Consider the following 23618-nt stretch of genomic DNA (forward strand, 5'->3'; position numbering starts at 1 on the left):
AACACTTTACTGGCGTGCGTTGAATTTCCCCACAACATGACACCGTAATTCAGATGTGATTGAATGAGGGCGTGAAAAGTACTGAGTAGAGTTTCTCGATTTGTAAATGTTTTTAGTTTGCGGAGAACAGAGACATATGAGGAGATTTTCTTATACAGAATGTCAATATGTGGACCCCAGGCTAGATTGTCATCCAGTGTTATGTCCAGAAGGTTAACGGTATCACCTTTACTCGACGTATAATTGCTGAAGAAGTTTAATTTCTGCATTTTATCTATAATCAGAGTCAGCATGTTATCAGAATACCAGTGTTCAGCTGAGTCTAATACCTCATCCTCTATATTTGTGAGATTGTGTAGAACACGGTCGGTGTTAAGTATGGTAGCGTCATCAGTATACATAACTATTTTATTAGGCAAAAATTGATAGAAAAGATCATTTATATAGATGATAAAAAGAAGGGGCCCTAAAACCGACCCTTGCGGAACGCCATGATTAATTTTTTCCACTTGGGAACATCTCGTGCCATCTGAGACGCATATATATCTGTCCGTTAGGTAAGATTTCAATAGTTTCAGTGGTAGCCCTCTTATACCATAGTGCTCCAGCTTTTTTATCAGTAGATCATGGGAAACGCAGTCAAAGGCCTTGCTGAGATCAACTAAGGTGATTGAAGTATAAGTACCTTCTTCAAAACTCTGAACTACATTTTTTACCACAGTGTAAACTGCATCAAGTGTGCTCCGATTTTTTCTGAACCCGAACTGGAATTTGTGTATAAGGGAGTATTTTTCAAAGAAAACTATGCTATCAAGCGATTTTTAATCAAGATTTAAAAAACTTTCCCAATAATCGGAATTAATGATATTGGTCGATAATTGCCTTGGATCGAGGGGTCTCCTTTTCTTTAAAATGGCAATTACCCTAGCGATTTTTAATGATTCCGGAAATACTCCAGTACTGTGTTACGTTATCCGTAAAAGGACCTATTTATTGTCGCTTGCCCATCTACTAATAACTCATATCGAGATCATAAACAACCTCCCGATGGCTGCTGCCACTAACGGAAAAATTAGAAACCTTGTTGGTCCTTGACCAAGGTATTTTAATCATTTTTCAGTTGGAAATTGACAATGATACTCGAACTGTGAATTTAACTTAGGGATTTTCGTAAACGCTATAAGCGGTTGTAATTCACATGTTCACAGAAACGGATTCGTAATAGTGCTGATTTGGAAGGTTGAGAATTCCGTTTTTTTATCTCTTCGGAGGATATTTATATCAGTTTTTTTCCAACTGTATATGAAAACGTTTTCGAATTATTAGGGTTCGATAATCGGAGGTGAGTTTTCAAGTATTATTCCTTGTGTCATCACAGGACAACAATATATCCCACATAATACGAGAAATCTGACAATAATTTAATTTCAGGCATTTTTTTTCAATAACTTTGTGTACCACCCAGAAAAACCCGATATTATTATACGAACAGTCATTTGGGGACAAGGAAATGAGGAAATGACATATGGGATTTCATCCTCTTCCTTGATGGAGCAGAATAATAGTGCCGTATTACAGCTGGCCCTTTAGAATCGAGGCTAAGTACCGCATAGCGGCATTAAGGACTTTCCTTTCGAGTGAAAATCGAATATATATTATTTTTTATACTAATACCTCCACATTTCACATTACCAATATCATGTCTTCCGGTCAAATTTCTCTTCAGAAATTTCTAACTAGAAAATAAGTTTTCCCCCTCGTTGTGCAGGAGATTGAAAGGGTAGTTTTCTTTTTCCCAAACACCCTGTCCAGTTTTCTCTGTCGTGCACCTGTGTGAAAATATGTCAATATATCCATTTGCCAAATTTTGAGTTTTATCGGGGCATTATTGTATCGTGGATAATTTATAGATTTGGATTTGCTTGCTATTACATTAAATAGGGTTAATAGTAAATCTATTGACGCCCTTGGAACGTAAATCATTTGTATAACTCACCCCCCTCTCACTGTCTGAAAGCTGTGAGCAAATAACCCTATCCTGTTTATATCTAAAATACCCCACATATGAACTAATGATTGAATAAATAAGTAATAAGAAAAAAATATTACGTAACAACTGAAACACAAATTTATGAGGGATGTGAGTGGAACCACAATAAACTCAGCAATTTCTTTCAAAACACGAGAATTCAAATCATAGATATCGACACTTGATGAATTTTTAACTGACCGAATAGCCTCAATTACTTCAGATACGGAAACGGGTTCTAAAAAGAAGGTCTCCTCTGGAGATGGTACAGACCTCAAGAAGCAAGAATGAATCCTGTCACAGAAGATCCGCTACTGTAGGGAAATGAAGAGCAAAATCTTCACAAGAAATGGGACATTCTTTTTTTTGGATATTCGACTTCTTTCCTTGGTTTATAATTCTCCAAGAGTATCTCTGTTTGTTGGTCGATCCCATTAAAAAATTATTAAAGGAAATTCTTATGTTCTCAGTTATTGCTCTGCGATAATGTTTTCTGTAGAGTTTGTATGCAGTTTTGTCATGTTCATCATTTGTTGTGTTAGAGATGGTTTTTAAATAAGCTAGATTTTTTCTCATATCCCGTAAATTATCGTTAAAGAAATTGAGAGTCATTCGATCATTACGCCCGAACTTTTTTAATGGAAAGTTCTTGTGTATCAATGTTTGCAATGTTTTCACAAATTCAGATGACACCAAATTAGGATCAGATTTTTCATTATCGCACAAGAGGGTAGAGTTAGTATTCAACAGAGAGTTTCTCTGTTGAATACTATTATTAATTCCTTTCTTTGTAATTTTTCTTCTTTCGTCTGTTGGTTCAGGATTGATTTCAATATCGCCAATAATAGAAATGATTTGTCCTTAATGATCCGAGATATTAGGTTCAATAATGCTACTAACATATAAATGTGATTTCAAATTTGTCAGGATATTATCGATACAACCAGTCGGTCTATTAAAGTCAGATATGGTTATATCTAAATTGAAAGATGAAAGTAGGCAAGTGAATTCATCCAATATTTTAGATTTTTTTCGAAATGTATATTGAAGTCGCCATCTATAATTAGTTTATCATACTTGTTCGCTAAGTAATTTAAGAGTCCTTCAAATTGCGTCAAAAAAATATCAACATCACCCAAGCAGGATCTGTAATATGGTTTGATCAGTTTCCTATCTAGCCTGTGTGTGCGTGTGTATTTGTGCGAATTAGTAATAATTTCAAATCTTTATTACGCACACGAAACATCCATAGGTTGAATTACATACCATTTCTACGGAAATATTTTCTTGCAACCCCAGCAATGATTGGCAAAAAAGAGGTGTAGTGAAGAGAATCAGGGATAAAAACCCAGTGCATAATTCACCAGGTAGCCTTTTGTGGTAAACTTAGTGCTACACTGAAAGAAGTGATGAACAGCTTGGTCAAGTTGAATAATTTTATGAGATCTCATTCTGCTCTTCAGCACCGACCTTTCAGCGTATTCTCATTTACGATCTCAAGAATGAAGGTAAAAAACATTTGAATTACTTCAGGAATATGGACTGCATCAGTCGTACCAACCATATCATTAACCTTAAAAACGAAATGTAACCAGTGTACAGTGATATGTAACCAAAAAGCAGCTCCATTGTTACGTTTCAATTTAGCACTAGATCAAACTGCTCTTATGTGACCTTTCAAAACACTACGTTACCTTTTAAGATTTTTATTCAAAGGATATTAACAATGTAATTCAGTTGTAATTCTGGGTATAATTTATGACATTAAAAATAAAATAAATACAACAATAAATACAGTTACAAGTTGATTTTATTCATTTAACATCATAGTAATGGGAATCTTCCGTTCCATAGAAAACCATACCTGAAATGTACAAGAATAAATGTATGCTCCCTGACTAACTGCTTTGACCAGTACTTACGCATTCTCCTATTGCCAATCGACGTTGGAGATCCGAAATTCCTCGCTAGGTTGAAATAGTTGTTATTGTTTGTTTCTCAGTTTTCTTCACCTATCATTTTTTTAGCCGTTGTCTGCCTTATTCCCTATACCTTTCCAAGAATATTTCTTGCATAGATTGTTATTCATCACTTCCAGAAGGATTACTACATATTAGAGCCATATCGCCTGAAAAACAATATTAGTTAGCTCTGGGTTTCTGAATACTGTTTGATATTTTCGGTAAATATTCTGCCTAATACGAATGCTTAAATATTTGTACTGAAAGGGAAGGATGTGGCGACTTACCTTATATGTTTCTATTCCATCGCATGAATAAGAATTGGAAATAGTTGAAAATAGGTTGGAACAATATTTTGTAAACATTCGTAAACAAGGTTAAGAGACAGCTGTTGGTTGACATCTGCCGAACTTTCGTAGTGTCGTTCCGTCGACTTACACCGAACTAGTTCTACAGTTGTTCACGGGTGAGGGATTGATCGGCTACTCAAGTTGTCAAGGGTTGTTTTAGGGTTGCATTGCTTGAGAAGGAGTTTTGATGGGTCATGGATTTGTTGATATTGACTCAAGTGGCTGTGGAGGAATTGATAGATTTATGATGTTGTGCACAGCGCCCCCTTGGTGCTTGTAGGGTAGGTTGGACGCACTGTGGCAACAACTGGTTAGCTGTCAGATGTGGCAGTCTCTTAGTATTCGGAAGTTGGCCTTCGATGAGCTTGGTTCGGGGTTCAAGCATACCATCAGACTGATTGTAGGATATATATGGTTGTATTTGTGCCATCCTTCACGGGGATTATTTCTACAAGTCAGGATTGTATAGTGGAAGACTGATTGGTCATTTTGGTGTGGATATTTGCAGTCCGAAACTTAAGCTCTTTTGAGGATTTGTGGTGGTTACCGATCTCGTGCCAGGTGGAAGGATTTCCGAAATTAGGTATGTTTGAATCACTGTCGCATCTCTCATGTGGTCTTAGCTATGATATCACCTCTTCAATTCTACAACCTTCGTTTCTCGTCTCTAGATTCATAAGAAACAGAAGGCCCTCAGTCACTCATCAAGTCCCAGTAGGACTTCCGTTCAGAGCACCGCACACGAAGAAACGTGTAGAAAACCCCTTGGCCAGGGTAAGAATTTTACCATTAAATGTGTTTTTGATGATTTTAGTAATTTCTGGTTCCATCGTTATATCTCAACTGAATATTAGTATTGAAGAGAGGTTTCAACGCTCGTTCAATTTTCTTGATTTTTACGGGTCATATGGTTATACAGGGCACCCAAAAATATACTCTTGTTATCTTGCTACTTTGCTTAATGAAAATATACCAGGGGTATTGATTAGTCAAATGGTCCCTATTGAATGGGGGTTGAATCTCGCCTTGTTTTATCTGATTCTGATTGAGAATTTTCTTCCGTAGGGTTTTCTTGTTTTCCTGTTTTCTTGTTTTTCTGTTTTCTTGTTTTCCTGTTTTCTGTTTTCCTGTTTAGGGTTTTTTTTTCCTATTTTCTTTTTTTGGGTCTTATTTGATGATCCATTACTGGTCCAGCTTGTCGTGCCCTACAGGGTGATCTATCTTGGTGGTGCTACAGGGTGATCCATCTCCGCCGTACTACAGGGTGATCCACCGGTGCTACAGGGTGATCCATCTCCGTCGAACTACAGGGTAGCCTAACACCATATACCGGGTGGCCCAAAAGGAGCACGCAAGTTATAATTGATTTATTTGAATATTTGTGCTATACTGAGTTATTTAAATGATTCTTTGCCCTTCTGTTTATTGATACCTGTTTGATATAGTGTTTGTTTATCGTTTATTGATTAATAGTTTGTTTATTGGTACCAGATTGATATAGTGATTCATCTGTGAAACGGAAATTGAGATATATTCTTCCTTTCACGATTGCTGATTGACACCGATGCGCCTACGCCTGAGCTCACGCGACGCAAACGAGTTTGTCTTACCTTCCGATACTAGTATTAACGATTTCACCTACTCAATTTTCGTGGTAGTTTTACTCGACGTATTGTAGTTTTTTTTTGAGCGTCGTTACTACCGTAATTTATGGCTGATTGAATTCGTGGTATATACACCGCGCTCTTGTATTGACATTTGAACATCGCGTAGTAGTGTGAATATTGCATTGTTGTCTTAGAAGCGTTGTTGGTTAATCCATGTAAGTTAGGATAACTGAATAAATCATATTGGGATCTTTATCTTTTATTTCCAATATTAATTGGTAAGTTATTGATATTGTGAGTTACTTAGGGTATCTGGAGGATTAAATTTACCTGGCGCCCATTAAGATCTATTTGAAATTTGCTAAGTTGTTTAACCCACTCCCGTCTCCACTGTTTAGCTTAGCCGCGGATACCCATCTGTCTTATTTGTTACCGACAGATGATTTAAGGCAGGGACACATATACGCGGTGGCGGTGGCGGTGGCGGTGGAGTACGCGGTGGCGTTCAGACGTAACATGTACAATCAAATATGCCGTTGCACACTTGTCGTAACATGTCTACGGCCAGAGCGGTACGGAAGCGTTCTAATGCGCGGTGGCGGTGAAACATGGGCTGTTGAGTTCGACCGCTGTTGAAACGCGTACCGCTCGCAAAAATTTCTATAATTGAAGAAAGTGTCACTGAAAGACTTATAGAACATGTAAAGAAATGCAGGGTGTTATATGATTTATCTCATCCTCATTACAAACATATTCGGATTAAGAATAAAGAATGGGACGAAATGGCAAAAAGTTTAAATGTTGAAGGCATGGATGGTAAGTATGAAAATATTAGTGTTATTGTGTATTCGTAATTTATTATGTTGTTATGTTATGTCAATATAACTCACTGTTTAGTAACATTAAACACTACAAGCTATTGAAATAATCAACAAATTGATCACGGAAATAAAAAGCATAATTAGTTGCTCTTCGTCTGTCAGCTGGCGAATTATTTAATCCCTGCACTGGTCTTGGATCATATTCAGTTAGATGATGAAAATGTTCGTCTACATTCTTTGATCGTAGAAAATTGTGGAGAACACAAGTAGCTTTCCCAATACTTATTGCAGTTGGAACTTTCATTTCTAGAGGGCTAAAAAATAGCCGCCACTTTTGAGCCAAAATTCCAAAAGCGTTTTCCACGACTAGACGAGCTCGGCATAGGTGGTAATTAAGTTTTTCTTTTCTGGCGTTCTGGCGTATTTGTAAATAAGGAAATGGTCTCATTAAGTACGAGCTTAATGTAAAAGCTTCATCACCAACGAAGACACGAAGAAGTGGCTCATCCTTCCCAAGCAAAAGTTTAGTGGCAGGAATGTTAAAGGTTCCAGTTTCAAATTTTCTACCCATATTTGAAGCTTCAAAAATACCACCATCACTATTTTTTCCATAGGCTCCGACATCGATGGAAATGAATTCATAGTACGGATCCATAATTGCCATTAACGCTATCGAAAATTTTTTTAAATAACAATAATGTAGGGATCCACTGTTTTTGGGGCACTTTATAGTTACATGTTTGCCGTCTATACGGCATATTTTTTTTTGTTTGCAGGGGAACATATTAAAAAGAAGTGGAAAAATTTACGCGATAATAATGCCAAACATCTTAGATCAGAAAAAACGACAACTGGACAGAAAGCATCAGTAATTTGTCGTTATAAGAAGTGGCCATGGGCTCAACAAATGGAACCATTTCGGCCATTCCTCCGGTTTGCAACAACGGAGTCTAATATTTCTCGTGCAGGTATATCGTCTGATATATTAGAGTCAACTCAAGAAGAGTCGCCAGCTGATTCACCAGTCAATTCTTTAGAAATACCAAATGACGACAACTCAGTTACTAATGACTACCAAGTGGAATTGCCAGTTAATACTGTTCAACGTACAGAAACAGCAGACATAGAACAATTACCCACACCTCAAACTAGCAGAAAAAGGAAGGTTACTAAAGTCACACCCTCTTCACAACCAAAAATATTAAGTTACCTTCTAAAAAGGTCGATGGTAGCAGAGTGCGATGAAATAGACAAAATATTTTTGGGCTATGCCGCAGCTGTGACAACAATAACCTCACAATCACTATCGGCCACTGCTACTTGGTATGAAAATTTTGGCCATAGTAATATTTGACTTAAATTTATTTGTTTTTTAACTTTTGTTGCTGGGTTTCTACGTTTCTTCTGTTATTGTGTACTACGTTCCTGGCCAGTATTCAGAATTTTTTTTTGTGTTCTTACGTATTTTTGATATTCAACATAAATATACTACGATATGCACTATTTTTTTTTCTGCGTTTGGTTTCACTACTACCTAGTCAACAGTAGCATCTTAGAAGTAAATTTAAAACTACAAACTTAATTTGAAAGTCTTGTACGGATTGGAATTTTCATATTTGTATGTTGCAGTCTCAAATATAACTGCGCTAAATCGTGAAACGTGTTCTTTCTACTTCAAAAAACTCAAATAATTTTTAAATCATCGACTCTTGATTTCATTTTACTTCAAATGAATAAACTGACCTTAAGGTAACTGCAAGCCGCTCTGCAGGTTCTATTGGTTCCCTGAATTTACTGTGTTGTTTTCTTATATCATTCTCTATACGTGCTAATATTTCATCAAAGCATTCAAAATTCATTCGAAAATAAATATAAAACCGTTTCTCATCCATTCGTAGCTGTTTATATAACGTGTGGAATTCCCCTTCCTGAAGACGCGTCTGATTTATTTCATGAACCCATTGGTTTTTCCTGAAATAACATTAAGAAAATTCAATTTTTCATCCAACACATTTGAACAAAACGTACCTTCGGTTCTTCTGATGGAGCAACTCCCGTTGTTCTTCTTCATTGGCGGCTGCCAAAAGTAATACTTCCTCTTCGAAATCCATAGGATGGATAAGTATACCTACCCAATATTATTCACAAATGAATGTTTTGAGAGACTATACCGCATGAGTGACCGCATTGCTACCGCTCATGTATGTGTTTAGTGATTACCGCCACCGCCACCGCTGTCGCCACCGCTACCGCCACCGCGGATATGTGTCCCTGCCTTTAGTCTCCTCTTGTGGTTTGTGAGGTGACACCGTACATTTTTTAACATTTTTATAAGAAAAATGTTGATTATTGAAGTGAAAAGTGTTGAAGAAGGAGGGATAAGGTATAAAGGTGACCTAGTGAATAAATGGTTGTGTTTTTAATTAGTTTATTCAGTGAAAAAGAAGGCTGAAAAGTTGTCCTTTTCTGAACTTTGAAGGGCCGTAACTTTTTAAATAACGGAGAGCGCCGCTTTTTCTCTTTCGGATTCGTAATCTACGCATCAAAATACGTAAGTACAGTCAAAAATTTTTTCAAAATCGCCGGGTGTCCACATAACGAAAATTTACCATGGAATTGAATTGTGAACATTTTCGTGGATTAACTCAGCAACAGTGCATGGATGAACTTAATTAAATTTTTGGCGATAAAGCTCCATCAAGAACCAGTGTTTCTCGATGGTATGGTGAATTCAATCATGGTCGTAGTTCACTCCAAGATGCTGTGCGCGAACTGATATTGCAAGATCGTCATGTGACCTATCGTGAGATTGAGACAACCTTAGGCATTAGTGGGACCAGCATATTTCAATATTGCATAAACATTTGGCCGTCGAAAAAATTTGTTCGCGTTGAATCCCACACAATTTGTCAATCGCTCAAAAAAAGGCCCGTGTCGATTGGTCGAAGAAAATGCTCAAAAAATACTATCGCGGTGCTTCGAAACACGTCTATAATTTCGTGACAGGTGATGAATCGTGGATTGAACCGTATGAGCCAGAAAGTAAACAGCAGTCGACTGTATGGGTGTATCAAGATGAGCCAAATCCAACAGAAGTTGTTTGCCCACGAAGCACTTCCAAGCAAATGGTCGCCTCTTTTTTCGGAAAAACTGGACATGTCGCAACCGTACCACTAGAACAACGCAGAACAGTCATTTCTGAGTAGTACACAACCGTTTGTTTGCCAGTTGTCGTCCAAGAAATCAGGAAAACCAATCGCCAAAGACGGATCACTCTTCACCACGATAATGCGAGCTCTCACACATCGGCTGAAACAACTGTATTTTTGAGCACCCAAAACATCGATTTGATGAGTCATCCTCCGTATAATCCTGACTTGGCACCGAATGACTTCTTTCTATTCCCACACGAAAAAAACAAACTGAGAGGTCAACGTTTTTCGACACCTGAAGAAGCGGTTGCTGCATTCAGTATGCATGTTTTGGAGATACCTCAATCAGAGTGGCAAAAGTGCTTTGACAATTGGTTCAAACGCATACAAAAGTGTATAGATCTTCTCTTCAGGAAAACTTTCGTGGTCGCTAATGATGTATTGCAGATGACACTGGTAATAGCCTGGCAAGCCTGTCTCCATACATTCCAGATCTGCTTAAGCCCGTTTTCTGTCAAGTTTTCGGTTACCAGCTAATTGCTCAGTATGTGATTATTGGTCTGATGATCATAATCAATTGACTGGTTTGAGTCTCAAGTCCCTATACTGAAGCCTTATTACTGAAGGAAAGTGAGATTGTATCATGAAGATTGATCTTCTTGATACGGGTATTTCACAGTCTTGCTAAAGTTTCCAGACATCTGATTCCTCTGCCATCACTTGGGTCCTTACCATCAACAATAGCTTGCAGCGCTACCTCTCTTCTATCAAGAATATCAAGTAAACTGTTCATCAGAAGTGACCACAGAAGGGAACATTGCACTTCGCCGTAAAGAAAACTCCAACGCCTTGAACCTGAAGGCGTTATTTCAAAGAGTAGATATTCCATTCATAAGCAAAACGTATATCCAGCCCGTTGTGGTCATTTCAATGCTTTTTTCAGCCTAAGCTAATCCAACAAATTGGGTGGTTTTCTCTACAAGGTTATGCAGAGTTAAATCCGTCTTTTTGTTAATTTGATATGAATACTTCGATGCCCTTTCAGTAGGACTTATAGTCTGATAGTCCGACTCTATTCAGTTTTATGAAATATTTTCAAGCGATTTTGAAGCAGAATTTAGAAAATACTCGAATACGAAAAATATTTGAAATTTTTAATCGAAAGAAATGGCGAAGCAATGATTTTAACAAAGTTTCAGGCAAAAAGTTAACCAATTTCCTGATGGATGCTTCAGGGCACTCCATTTTTCTTAGTCTGCGCTGCCTGCCTCTTCAAATTTGAGCTGGTGCATGCAAGGAGAACCGTTCCCACAAACAACATCAAACACATCGATATATTGGCCCACATGGCATCGACTTGGTAGAAAATAACAGAGTATAAGTTGGTAAAAATAATTCCGCATACACTGGCCGACAAGTTGAGCAGACCTGAGGAGGTGCCTTCTGGTTCAGGATAGGTCAGCTCGGCTGCCAATTCGAAACCTATGGGGAGCAACCCGGTCATGAAGAATCTGAAAATAATTAATTCGATAATATTGTTGTGCTTCTGAATGATGAAAAAATCATTTTAGATCAAAACTAGATGAATATACATCCAGGATGGTCAAAAGAAAACAAAACAGATCAGTTATCGGCTACTTCAGCAAACTTTTTTCAAAAACGCAAGAACTTTTTGATATTTTATTGCAGGTAGATACTTTTAAAAATATTTTTGACTATGTCACTTCCACCTCAAGCAAAAGTCATAGTCAACATTAAATTATTGAATGGTATGTGGGTCGTGAGAGATGCAATTCACTTCGGAGTGCACGTAAGAAGACATTAAATCCACAAATTTTGACTAATGAATTTGTAAATTATATTTGAAAATTTACACTAAATCATCCATGCTTATATAGGCAAATGGCTTTTTTGGAGAAACTTGTAGCCCAAACTAGGCTCAAGGTCAAAGCTCCATATTTGCAAGATGGTACATCCCCATATTCAGATGTTTCTGGACGAGCGTTTTTCTAGACAGTGGATCGGATAATGGGGCTAGCCAGACAATTTTATTTCATATCTGAGAAAGAGAGTTTTCACCATCAAAACTGAAAGTGGTGTTTTTAGAAGAGATTATTTTGTTAAGGAGAAAACACAAACACTACAGAAAAATCCTCAAGGCGCTCCAAGAGCGGTGCCTGTACGAAAGAAGCAATTCACGTTGGATTTGAATCTCTCAAGTCTGAATTCATTTGGAAAAACGTTATCAGGAAGTTTATTCCACATAAACGCAGTTCTCCAGATGAAAGAGTTCTTGAACAGTGAAGTTCGAGGTGTACTGAGTTGAACCTCAAAACGATGAGCAGCCACAGTCCGTAGCGTATTTCTGATATTTACCGCTCTTGGCGGCATCAATTGTGCCAAGTCACTTGAACACTTTCCGTGAAAGTATCTATAGAAGAGAGACAAATCTCCAACCTTTCTTCTATAATCCAGACTATCAAGGTTGCAAGTGATGTTCGTGGCTCCAATCAGGTGGATGACTCTTTTCTGGATGGAATCCAGCAGGCTCAGGGTATGCTTAGGGGCGGAGCTCCATACATGCGAATAATACTCCAAAGAAGATATGATCTGAGCTTTATAAAGCATCAAAAGTTGAGAAAGAATAAAAGCCATTCAATTCACAATAAATGAAGAGAAATAAAATTGGCTTAAATATAGTAAGATAATTAGTGGAAGTCATTATATTGAGTAATTTTGTTCCTTTTGTTGTTGTTTATTGTCAATTTATCTCAATAAAATAACAAAATACTTAGATGAATCACTTGACCACCCTTGTCAGTAGAAATGGGAAATAAATGTTGCCCACAAGGACGTGAAGTTTTGGGTATGAACTTCATATCAGAATTGGACCGCCTCCATTATATTTCGGAATGAAATGTTGAAACATTAATTCCTCCCAACGTATCTACACAGTAGGTTCTCGTAAATGCCTGCCGAGATACAACTACTTCCCAGGCTAATATTCCACTGAACATTGAATAATATCCGGCATACATTTATGCAGAAAATAGTCTTGTATATATTTCTCGTTCATCAAACAGAAGTACCATGCTGAAATAAATCCAGTAGATCAGTGGAGGAAGGAGCCAATCCAAAGACCAGTGTGCTTGGTACTCGACTGACTTCCATACGGCTCGACGACATGTATGACACCTTCCTATGTCCTGAACACCTTCCATGTCGTGAACAAACCTTAAAGAGCGTGGTATCAGCTGGGAAAAAGTTGTTTTCCGCCAGGAATTCACCAGAACCCACTGTAAGGGTACGAGATTTCATTTCAAAATATTTATTTCCTTATACGAATTTTCTCTTCTCGATACAATCTTCAGATTTCTGATCGTATGTCTGTTTCTGAGTTTGAATTACATCTCCAGTGGTTGGAGAGTAATAGTTGCGAAGTCACAAATACCAGGAAAGGATATGTCTCTTTAACAAAAAAATCAAGTTTTCTGTATTTCGACTAAATATCTGTTTCGTTTTCGTTAGGCCACCTGATATCGAAAATACTCACCCTAATAGAAACGAGGTTATGTAAACCACGTATAGTCCAGTCGATACTGTGAAGGTGAAGAGAACCATCCCCATCAGGGCCAAGGCATATACAGTGAGGATTGTTTCCCTTAAAACAATTTAAATATATAAGACGATGCTAACAATCCATATTGATAATACAAGGAGTTGTAAATGAAAGATGTGTCTTCGAAACAATGAGATTGTTATCAATTTTCCATTACATTACACAATAATAAGCCCCATGCTGATTTCTCAATGCACAAAAAGTTGACTATTGTGTATTTTGTGATTATAGAAAACAATTTTTCGAAAACAACTGGTTGAAAAATATAAATCTGAATGAAGCCTTTCAATGCCCCCTCCATGTTTATTGTTCTAGGTTAAAAGGTGAAAAAACATGTTACTTTGAAATTTGGAACAAAATCAGATGTTACAATAAAGTTTGAAAAAACCATATATGTTAGGTTGGGTCCAAAGTGAGTGGGTCTATTCGACCCTTCACCGCAACCCGCAAGGGTTCATTGTGGCTCACACCTATTCACACTTGACAAAATAAACCCAGCTTCTCAACGAAGCCGATTGGTTTGTATGGTGAGTGTTCTTTCAGGTCAGAAGGTAAGGGTACGGCTCTGCCAAACTCTAAAAAAGCCTGATTCGGTCCCCAGTGGGGCAGGCATAAAGTATTTGCTCTGCTGTTTCATCATTTTCCTAAGAGAGGCGACACACACTGTCTTCCTACAGTCCGAGTCTCTACATGTGATGATTAAAATGGCAGTGACCTGTAAGAAGGCCTGTTAGAATTCGTAGTTCATTTCTGCTATAGTCCAACAACTATTTGGTACTTGATCCTCATTGCTCTAATGTTCATTTTCTCTTTTGACACTTTTCAGTCCCTCTCCATTTGAAACCTATTTTCACAATTCCCAAAATGTCATTGATTTTGTATTGGAACGTTTATACTTCAATACGACACCCCTCCGTCTTATGAAAGTCGTAAATAATCGGTCTAATATTAGAATACTCATACTCGGAAATATCAGTTACTGGTGCTCTTCTAGGCTGCTTCTTTCTTGGGGTGGAACATTCAACTTTTCCGTTGTTCACAGAAATGAGTTGTTTCCCTTCTTTAACCACTCTTTCAATGGTTTTCATTGAGATACCTAATTTCTGTCGAAATAGTTATTCTTTCAAATTTATTTAATGTTACCTGTAGCAAAAGTTGTTTTATTTTTCAATTCTGATGACATATGTGACTCACACTTAACACTTTGAAAATAATTGAATACTTCAAAAACCATTTAACGTCCCCCACTCTTGATGACTGGTGTTTTGTTAGGCGTTGACATTTTTTTCAGAAACAACACAAATTATTCAGACAATTAATGATACCCCTCTATACAGAGCATTTGTATGTCTTGCATTGAAAGTGCAACCATCAACGTTGGTGTTCCCCAGGGAAACATATTGTCTCCAACTCTCTTTTTATTGTATATCAACGACCCAATATATTGCTTTGCTAACGACAGCACACTTGTCTCCTCATTCCATTTTGATTCCAGGACATCAGCTACGGAGGCACATCTTCACCGGCAGCAGGAGGTTGTATAACTTAATGAGGATTTAGGAGTGATTTCGAATTGACGTGATAGTAACCAGGTTCAATTCAATCCCACAAAAACCCAGGTATCGGTTTTCTTCAAGAAGATAAATATCTCCAAGCCGGATATAATAATGTCAGGTCAGACAGTTCCACTTCCTGTTTCGATAAGTTTGTTGGGGGTTAAAATCGCCACCAATATGTCTTGACACGATCTATCGCTGGAATTGCAAAAGCTGCTTCTCAAAAGCTTGAAGCACTGAGCAACTTTCGATACTTTATAAAGCTCAGATCAGACCTTCTTTGGAGTATTGTTCTCATGTACATAGCTCTGCCCCCAAATATACCCTGAAGTTGTTGGGTTCCATCCAGAAAAGATCCATCCACCTGATTGGAGACACAAATATCACTTGCAACCTTGATAGTCTGGAACAGAGGAAAAAATTTGGAGATTTGTCTCTCTTCTATAGATATCTCCATGGAAAGTGTTCAAGTGACTTGGCATATTTGTTTGCACCAAGAGCGGTAAATATCAGAAATACGTGACGACTGTGACTGCTCATCATTTTGAGGTTCAACTCAGTACACCTCAGATTTCACTGTTTGAAAATTCTTCCATCTGGAGAGTTGCCTTTATGTGAAATAATTTTCTTGAGAACGTTTTTCCAAACGGAGGAGGGACGTTTTTATAATATGTAGTGATGATATTCATGTTACGTGCTATATGGATGTTTTCGAATGTTTTAATACGTGTGTCAAACATATTGTTGTATACCACTGGATGAAGATGAAATTCTCACATGATTGATTCAATAGTCATATTTTGGTTTGAAATGGGCAAGGTTCCCTATAGGGGAGAGTCGGATATTGGCGCGCCCTTAAGGAAAACACGCTCTAGAAATCATTAGATGTATTCAATTCCAACTCTGTATATGTCAGCTAATAGATGAGTTATCTAGTAAACAACTTCAAATGAGAAATTTTGAGTTAAGTTGAAGTGGTAGAGGGGGGAGAAAAAAAACAAAAGTTAATAAAAGCGCGGTATTGTCAAACCAGTCTGATAATACCGCGCTCCCTGTGTGACAATACCGTGTTTCAAAAATATGTCTTTATTGAAGGCAGCAATATGAAAGAAATCAGCAAAAATAGCAAATATAGTTATCGGCAGATTCTTGACAACTGCTGTCACTGGGAACAATTGTTTTCCTCAATAGCAAACTCGTAGACCAGTTTACGTAGTTGTTGCTGAGTGACCCCATAATAGTTATTTATGTATCAAGGGAATTAGGAGGGTCTTAATTACCGATGGCAAAGTTTGCGTCCCGAGGGCCTCTGGCCCGAGGGACAGCAATTGCCTGAGGTTATTAAGGCTCATTAATTCCCGTGGTACATAGATAATTTTATTTCTGACCGATTTCAATAAAATTTTGTTCATTTTTGAAACGGAAAAATGTACCAATTCATTACCTTCCCGGTATATTTGAATCAGGTACCGTTGATTATAGTAGAGTTTTCTTGTTGCTAGGTTGTTGCTATGTTACTTGTTTATAAACAGAACTTTGTTATCAAGCTGTGTTTGCGGTGAAATAGTTATTTATGTATCAAGGGAATTAGGAGGGCCTTAATTACCGATGGCAAAGTTTGCGTCCCGAGGGCCTCTGGCCCGAGGGACAGCAATTGCATGAGGTTATTAAGGCTCATTAATTCCCGTGGTACATAGATAATTTTATTTCTGACCGATTTCAATAAAATTTTGTTCATTTTTGAAACGGAAAAATGTACCAATTCATTACCTTCCCGGTATATTTGAGTCAGGTATCGTTGATTATAGTAGAGTTTTCTTGTTGCTAGGTTGTTGCTATGTTACTTGTTTATAAACAGAACTTTGTTATCAAGCTGTGTTTGCGGTGAAAACGTGTTTTCTACCCCAAATATAATGGGGGATATTTTGAAAAAAGCTGAACAAGCAAGAGAATCATTAATTTCATCGAAAAGTGAGGCCGTATACCAAAAAGAATACAAGATATATCTGGACTGGCTGACCTGGAAAAATGTTATGCCAAAAGATGTCACTGAAACTGTATTTCTGGCATATTTTCAAGAACTGATGACTGTAGTGAACAGAAGCTCCAGCCATACAAAAGAAGAAATTGTTTCCAGTGGCGGAAGTAATTTTCAGGGAACATTTCAAAATTGTACATTTATTATTTGTAATGACGTGAATAAATAAAATATGGTTCAGTTTTCATTTCTATTTATTTTTACTTGTGAAAGGTAGAGGGAATTATAAAATCTATAATGTCCCAAGGAAGTTATGACCCTTTTTATTGATAGCGTAACTATGACGATATAAGCTTATAATATCCCGGTCAGAAATAAACGTGTTTTCTACCCCAAATATAATGGAGGATATTTTGAAAAAAGCTGAACAAGCAAGAGAATCATTAATTCCATCGAAAAGTGAAGCCGTATACCAAAAAGAATACAAGATATATCTGGACTGGCTGACACGGAAAAATGTTATGCCAAAAGATGTCACTGAAACTGTATTTCTGGCATATTTTCAAGAACTGGTAAGGAATTTTCTATGTTTTTCGGTAGATTTGGTAGTAATTGTGTTTATTCGTTTCAGTCAGAAACGTATAGTCCGAATTCTTTATGGACTAAATGGTCAATGCTAAAATCGATGGTGACTATACATGAGAAACGAGATATCACCAAGTTCAATGAACTACAGGCTTTTTTGAAACGGAAGAGTAAGAGTTATAAGCCGAAAAAGTCTGCTGTTTTATCTCCTAAAGATGTTATCAGATTCCTAAAGGACGCTCCTAATGATATTCATTTATTGCATAAGGTAATTTTTTTCTTATTTTCCTTTTTGTGTGTATTTATTTCCTTTTTTTGTTATAGGTTGTTTTGATTATGGGTTATTTTGGAGGATGCAGAAGTCAGGAACTTTCGAATATGTCGAAGATGTCGGATATAGAGGACCGGGATTCCGTTATGGTAGTGAACGTACCGGAAAGTAAAACTGGTGTATCGAAGAAATTTACAGTTGTGGATGAAAAAGAGTTCTCCGCTTTGCCTTTAAGACTTTATATGTCTTTGCGTCCTAAAGGTATTGAACGATTTTTTTTGAGCTTCCGACAAAATAAATGTACATCTCAGCCAATTGGAAAAAACATGTTTGGGAAAATCCCCAGCAAAATCGCAATGTATTTAGGATTGCCAAACTCATCTTCCTATACGGGACATTGCCTTCGTCGCACTTCTGCTACTGCTCTAGCCAATGCAGGAGCAACTATGACTAACTTAAAAAGACACGGAGGTTGGAAAAGTTCCACGGTGGCGGAGGGGTATTTGGAGGATAGCATCGAATTGAGAAATAAAACGGCGCGTATGTTGTCTACTTTGTCATCAGAAGAGGCAGGTACCTCGACTGTAGTGAACAGAAGCTCCAGCTATACAAAAGAAGAAATTGTTTCCAGTGGCGGAAGTAATTCTCAGGGAACATTTCAAAATTGTACATTTATTATTTGTAATGACGTGAATAAATAAAATATGGTTCAGTTTTCATTTCTATTTATTTTTACTTGTGAAAGGTAGAGGGAATTATAAAATCTATAATGTCCCAAGGGAGTTATGACCCTCTTTATTGATAGCGTAACTATGACGATATAAGCTTATAATATCCCGGTCAGAAATAATAGTTATTTATGTATCAAGGGAATTAGGAGGGCCTTAATTACCGATGGCAAAGTTTGCGTCCCGAGGGCCTCTGGCCCGAGGGACAGCAATTGCCTGAGGTTATTAAGGCTCATTTATTCCCGTGGTACATAGATAATTTTATTTCTGACCGATTTTAATAAAATTTTGTTCATTTTTGAAATGGAAAAATGTACCAATTCATTACCTTCCCGGTATATTTGAATCAGGTACCGTTGATTATAGTAGAGTTTTCTTGTTGCTAGGTTGTTGCTATGTTACTTGTTTATAAACAGAACTTTGTTATCAAGCTGTGTTTGCGGTGAAAACGTGTTTTCTACCCCAAATATAATGGAGGATATTTTGAAAAAAGCTGAACAAGCAAGAGAATCATTAATTCCATCGAAAAGTGAAGCCGTATACCAAAAAGAATACAAGATATATCTGGACTGGCTGACACGGAAAAATGTTATGCCAAAAGATGTCACTGAAACTGTATTTCTGGCATATTTTCAAGAACTGGTAAGGAATTTTCTATGTTTTTCGGTAGATTTGATAGTAATTGTGTTTATTCGTTTCAGTCAGAAACGTATAGTCCGAATTCTTTATGGACTAAATGGTCAATGCTAAAATCGATGGTGACTATACATGAGAAACGAGATATCACCAAGTTCAATGAACTACAGGCTTTTTTGAAACGGAAGAGTAAGAGTTATAAGCCGAAAAAGTCTGCTGTTTTATCTCCTAAAGATGTTATCAGATTCCTAAAGGACGCTCCTAATGATATTCATTTATTGCATAAGGTAATTTTTTTCTTATTTTCCTTTTTGTGTGTATTTATTTCCTTTTTTTGTTATAGGTTGTTTTGACTATGGGTTATTTTGGAGGATGCAATTTGAATATGAAGATATCGGATATAGAGGACCGGGATTCCGTTATGGTAGTGAACGTACCGGAAAGTAAAACTGGTGTATCGAAGAAATTTACAGTTGTGAATGAAAAAGAGTTCTCCGCTTTCCCTTTATTAAGACTTTATATGTCTTTGCGTCCTAAAGGTATTGAACGATTTTTTTTGAGCTTCCGACAAAATAAATGTACATCTCAGCCAATTGGAAAAAACATGTTTGGGAAAATCCCCAGCAAAATCGCAATGTATTTAGGATTGCCAAACTCATCTTCCTATATGGGACATTGCCTTCGTCGGACTTCTGCTACTGCTCTAGCCAATGCAGGAGCAACTATGACTAACTTAAAAAGACACGGAGGTTGGAAAAGTTCCACGGTGGCGGAGGGGTATTTGGAGGATAGCATCGAATTGAGAAATAAAACGGCGCGTATGTTGTCTACTTTGTCATCAGAAGAGGCAGGTACCTCGACTGTAGTGAACAGAAGCTCCAGCCATACAAAAGAAGAAATTGTTTCCAGTGGCGGAAGTAATTTTCAGGGAACATTTCAAAATTGTACATTTATTATTTGTAATGACGTGAATAAATAAAATATGGTTCAGTTTTCATTTCTATTTATTTTTACTTGTGAAAGGTAGAGGGAATTATAAAATCTATAATGTCCCAAGGGAGTTATGACCTTCTTTATTGATAGCGTAACTATGACGATATAAGCTTATAATATCCCGGTCAGAAATAAAATGTTTTTTGCTAGTCTACATGATACTTTAATTCTTTCTCTTCTTCATTTGTAAATTTTGCATGTCGACCCATACGAGGATCATAATATGCTCCTCTTTTAAGTCTGTCTCGTATTGACGATTCTGGCAAGTCGAAAGTTCTTGCCACCTCTTGTACTTTTCTTTCAGAACGTACAGCTTCCAGAGCAGCTTTCATCTGAGCTGGATCCCATAACGCCTTTTTTCTCTTTGGAGTAGGTTCAGTCATCTGTAGAAAAACTATATTAGCATGGCCTGATAATACCGCGCGGCTGATAATACCGCGCCCTGGGCGCGCAATTATCAGATGTGACCATTTTGAATTCATGCGAAGATAATTCAGAAAATGGAAATCTGGGACAAGCAATCAACATCACATAGTTTTCCTAATATTATTAGCCGTCTATGGCAGCACAATATGTAACATTTGAATAAAAGGTTTAGTACCTACCTTGATCCAAAAAATGATAAAAGTTATAAGAATTTTCACGGTAAACAATAAACACGTGCCGAGCTCGATCCAGTGCTTGCAATAGAAATATTTGAACTACGGGGCGAAAAAAGACGTTGAAGCTAACGACTATTTGTGCGGTATTGCCAAAAATGACTTTCTTCTGGGAGATAATGTGGTGCGCGGTATTATCGACCGACTCTCCCCTACCTCTGTGAACGGAAATTATAATGAAGAATACTTCAAAAGTGTTCTCATTCGGTCCGTGTATAATAACTTACTTGAACTTGTGATACCTGTCTAAAATGACGCCACAACAGACAGATCCAATCATTCCAGCCACGATTATGACCAAACCTATACGACCAGCATCTTCATTTCCGTTCTAAAAATATAAATATAGGATGTTACATAACATCAAAAATGAATGAGTTGAAAATTGAAAAGTCGTCCTACAGCCTACCTCAACTCGTTCATTGAAGGTTTCCTTATTGTGGTTAATTCATTGATTTCACTCACCGGATAGTAATGTAAGATGATCTGGTTGAGAAGAGTCGAAATAGCATAAAAAACACCAGTACTGATGCCATATGCGCTGAACAGAAGCATGAAAGATTTGTCTTTAAGCAGATTCTTCAGTGATATCACGAATTCAGTGGAATCTTGCTGAGCTACGGCGTGTGAAGGAGGAGTGGGTGGTGCGTCTTTGAAAACTAGAAAAAGCAAGGACAAACTAGGAAAACTATTCTTTGTATGTGCCGACGACATTTTTACTTTTGGATTGTTGAACTACTACTTCAGATGGCATCAACTTACACTGATAGTTTTTTCAAAATGTTTTGATAAAACGGAAATATGGGTAAACTTATTCGTACTTCTTATATTCGTCATCACATTTGAAAGTTAGGAATTCATCAATTATATTCATAGTTATTCAACTGAAACTTCATTGTGAGATTTGCTCTGGACAGTTCACAAAACCGCAACACGTGTTTTTTCTTTATACAATAGCTACCATTAAGATAGTCATAATTACGACCGCACCGGGGGGCCTGGGGGCCAATTAGGCCTCCCAGACGCACCCTGGCGTTGGATGCGATCGGGTGTGGTGGAGTGGATTTTCGGGAAATGCTTGCGGGTAACGCCCCTCGCCCACACCAACAGGATTTCGCAGGGCTTCCTCCCGCTTCACCGAACCCGGAGTTGCCTCCTTTCATCTACTTAGTGTGGCTAACCAAGAGACATGAACATCGGCAGCGTTCGACCAAACGTTCGTACAAGTTAACTGAGCTCGTCTTTCGCCAGAGAGTGCTCGCGTCGCACACCTGCCCCCGCTAACCTGCCAAATCAGTTGGGAATATGGTAACGGAAGTGGCAAGTCGGGATCCTAAGCTCGGATACTACCAGCTCCGTCCATCCCGGGGTCCGACACCTCGAACGTCTGCCTTGGTGCCCTCCAAGGCTAGACTCGGATATTAGTGCCTGTTGGAAGGACCGCGAGCCCCGACACCTCGAACGCTTGAATCCATACATAAGCAGGCGAGGATCACGAAACAGCATAAGCCATCCAGTGCCTCAATAAGGGGCTGCAATGCACCCATGAATGGATTACCGCAAGCCTATCCCTTTAGCCTCTGCCTCTAAGAGGCCAACGCCAGGCGGAGATGAGGCTCACTAGCCTCCAGCCGCGAGCGGGCACTCATCTCCCTTCTAGAACTCATGTTAGGGAAGTTCCCTTTCCAACGTTTGATGAGTAACCATCGATGACTCTTTCGAGCATTCTCTACCACACATCTTATGTCGAATACGTCGCGCCCATTACCCGTGTCGATGTGAAATAGGGCGGTTCGCCAACAACTTTTGGGTGTGCGCCGTGTGGTCTGCACTGCATACACTTACGTTACCCCAAAAGGCACTCATGTTAGGAAAGCTGTCTTTCCAATGTTAGATGAGTAACCGTCGAGGGTTCTTGCGAGACACCTCTCCCACACATCTAGCTTGAAACCGGCCAACGCCTGTTGCCCGCAGGTGCGGGATTGGGTCGTTGACCGATGACTTTATTGGGTAAGTGCCGTGTGGTCTGCACCAGGGGCCTGTCAATCACCCGTAAGAGAGTGACAGTGACTCCCACGCTAATCACCCCGAGCCATTGATGGATGTAGCCATTACTACGTGGCAGAGTGCAACAGACTGTTGGTTGACACTGGAAGTCACAGCATTCTGGAAATGACCTCTGACTTTATGCCTCCAACTGTCAACTACGAACTGCCTTATAAAGTACTGTTCCCGAGTGAAGAGGAGTGGATCCTACGGGAGAAGGAAATATCAAGAGCAGATAGTTGTTGGTTCACAGATGGATCAAAAATACCTTCCGGTTCTGGTGCAGGTGTTTTTGGTCGCAGACTCAGAACAGAGATATCTACCTGCCTAGGAATCTATACGACTATATTTCATGTGGAAATGTACGCTTTTGAATTGTGTGCGGAGAGATTTGAAAAGTCCAACCTCAGACACAAGTCAATAAAAATATTCTCTGACAGTCAAGCGGCGTTGGAAGCTATTGACTCCTACCGAACAACGTCTAAATTGGTAGCAAATTGACAAAAACAATTCTTCTCGATAGGTAGATTCACCAGATCTTCTCTGGTCTGGACTCCTGGTCATATTGGCCTGAAAGGCAATGAGGCTACTGACTCCATTGCAAAGGGGGGTGCTGCAAGCAGCTTC

General features: G+C 38.3%; 3 protein-coding genes across 3 annotated transcripts in view; 2 read left to right on the plus strand and 1 right to left on the minus strand.

Moving 5' to 3' along the window:
• Window positions 1-11060: 11060 nt before the first annotated feature.
• LOC111512354 (choline/ethanolamine transporter flvcr2a-like) overlaps window positions 11061-23618 on the minus strand; it is a 59871-nt gene continuing 47313 nt past the window's right edge. The window contains exons 5-8 of the mRNA XM_074175091.1: window positions 21411-21604; window positions 21173-21276; window positions 13474-13581; window positions 11061-11431 (exon numbers count right to left, since the gene is read on the minus strand). Coding sequence (XP_074031192.1) covers window positions 11152-11431; window positions 13474-13581; window positions 21173-21276; window positions 21411-21604 — 686 coding nt within the window. The 3' untranslated portion in view covers window positions 11061-11151. The remainder of the gene's footprint in view (window positions 11432-13473; window positions 13582-21172; window positions 21277-21410; window positions 21605-23618) is intronic.
• LOC141482181 (uncharacterized) lies at window positions 17433-18869 on the plus strand. The gene is made up of 3 exons (XM_074175093.1): window positions 17433-17645; window positions 17705-17926; window positions 17983-18869. The coding sequence occupies exons 1-3, from the start codon at window positions 17475-17477 to the stop codon at window positions 18628-18630; spliced, it is 1041 nt and encodes a 346-aa protein (XP_074031194.1). The 5' UTR covers window positions 17433-17474; the 3' UTR covers window positions 18631-18869.
• Window positions 18955-20431, plus strand: LOC111512353 (uncharacterized). Its single transcript, XM_074175094.1, has 3 exons — window positions 18955-19299; window positions 19359-19580; window positions 19637-20431. The coding sequence occupies exons 1-3, from the start codon at window positions 19129-19131 to the stop codon at window positions 20270-20272; spliced, it is 1029 nt and encodes a 342-aa protein (XP_074031195.1). The 5' UTR covers window positions 18955-19128; the 3' UTR covers window positions 20273-20431.

Source organism: Leptinotarsa decemlineata, unplaced genomic scaffold (genome assembly GCF_025532065.1).
Source record: "Leptinotarsa decemlineata unplaced genomic scaffold, Ldec_3_MD MMD2_tig00000882_RagTag_RagTag, whole genome shotgun sequence".
Classification (NCBI taxonomy): Eukaryota; Metazoa; Arthropoda; class Insecta; order Coleoptera; family Chrysomelidae; genus Leptinotarsa; species Leptinotarsa decemlineata.

Bases quoted from the DNA above. Each gene is read 5' to 3' on its own strand.
- LOC141482181 (XM_074175093.1), top strand. From the start codon at position 17,475: ATGGAGGATATTTTGAAAAAAGCTGAACAAGCAAGAGAATCATTAATT. The intron at 17,646-17,704 runs GTAAGGAATTTT...TATTCGTTTCAG, and splicing joins TGGCATATTTTCAAGAACTG to TCAGAAACGTATAGTCCGAA. The intron at 17,927-17,982 runs GTAATTTTTTTC...TTTTTGTTATAG, and splicing joins ATATTCATTTATTGCATAAG to GTTGTTTTGATTATGGGTTA.
- LOC111512353 (XM_074175094.1), top strand. From the start codon at position 19,129: ATGGAGGATATTTTGAAAAAAGCTGAACAAGCAAGAGAATCATTAATT. The intron at 19,300-19,358 runs GTAAGGAATTTT...TATTCGTTTCAG, and splicing joins TGGCATATTTTCAAGAACTG to TCAGAAACGTATAGTCCGAA. The intron at 19,581-19,636 runs GTAATTTTTTTC...TTTTTGTTATAG, and splicing joins ATATTCATTTATTGCATAAG to GTTGTTTTGACTATGGGTTA.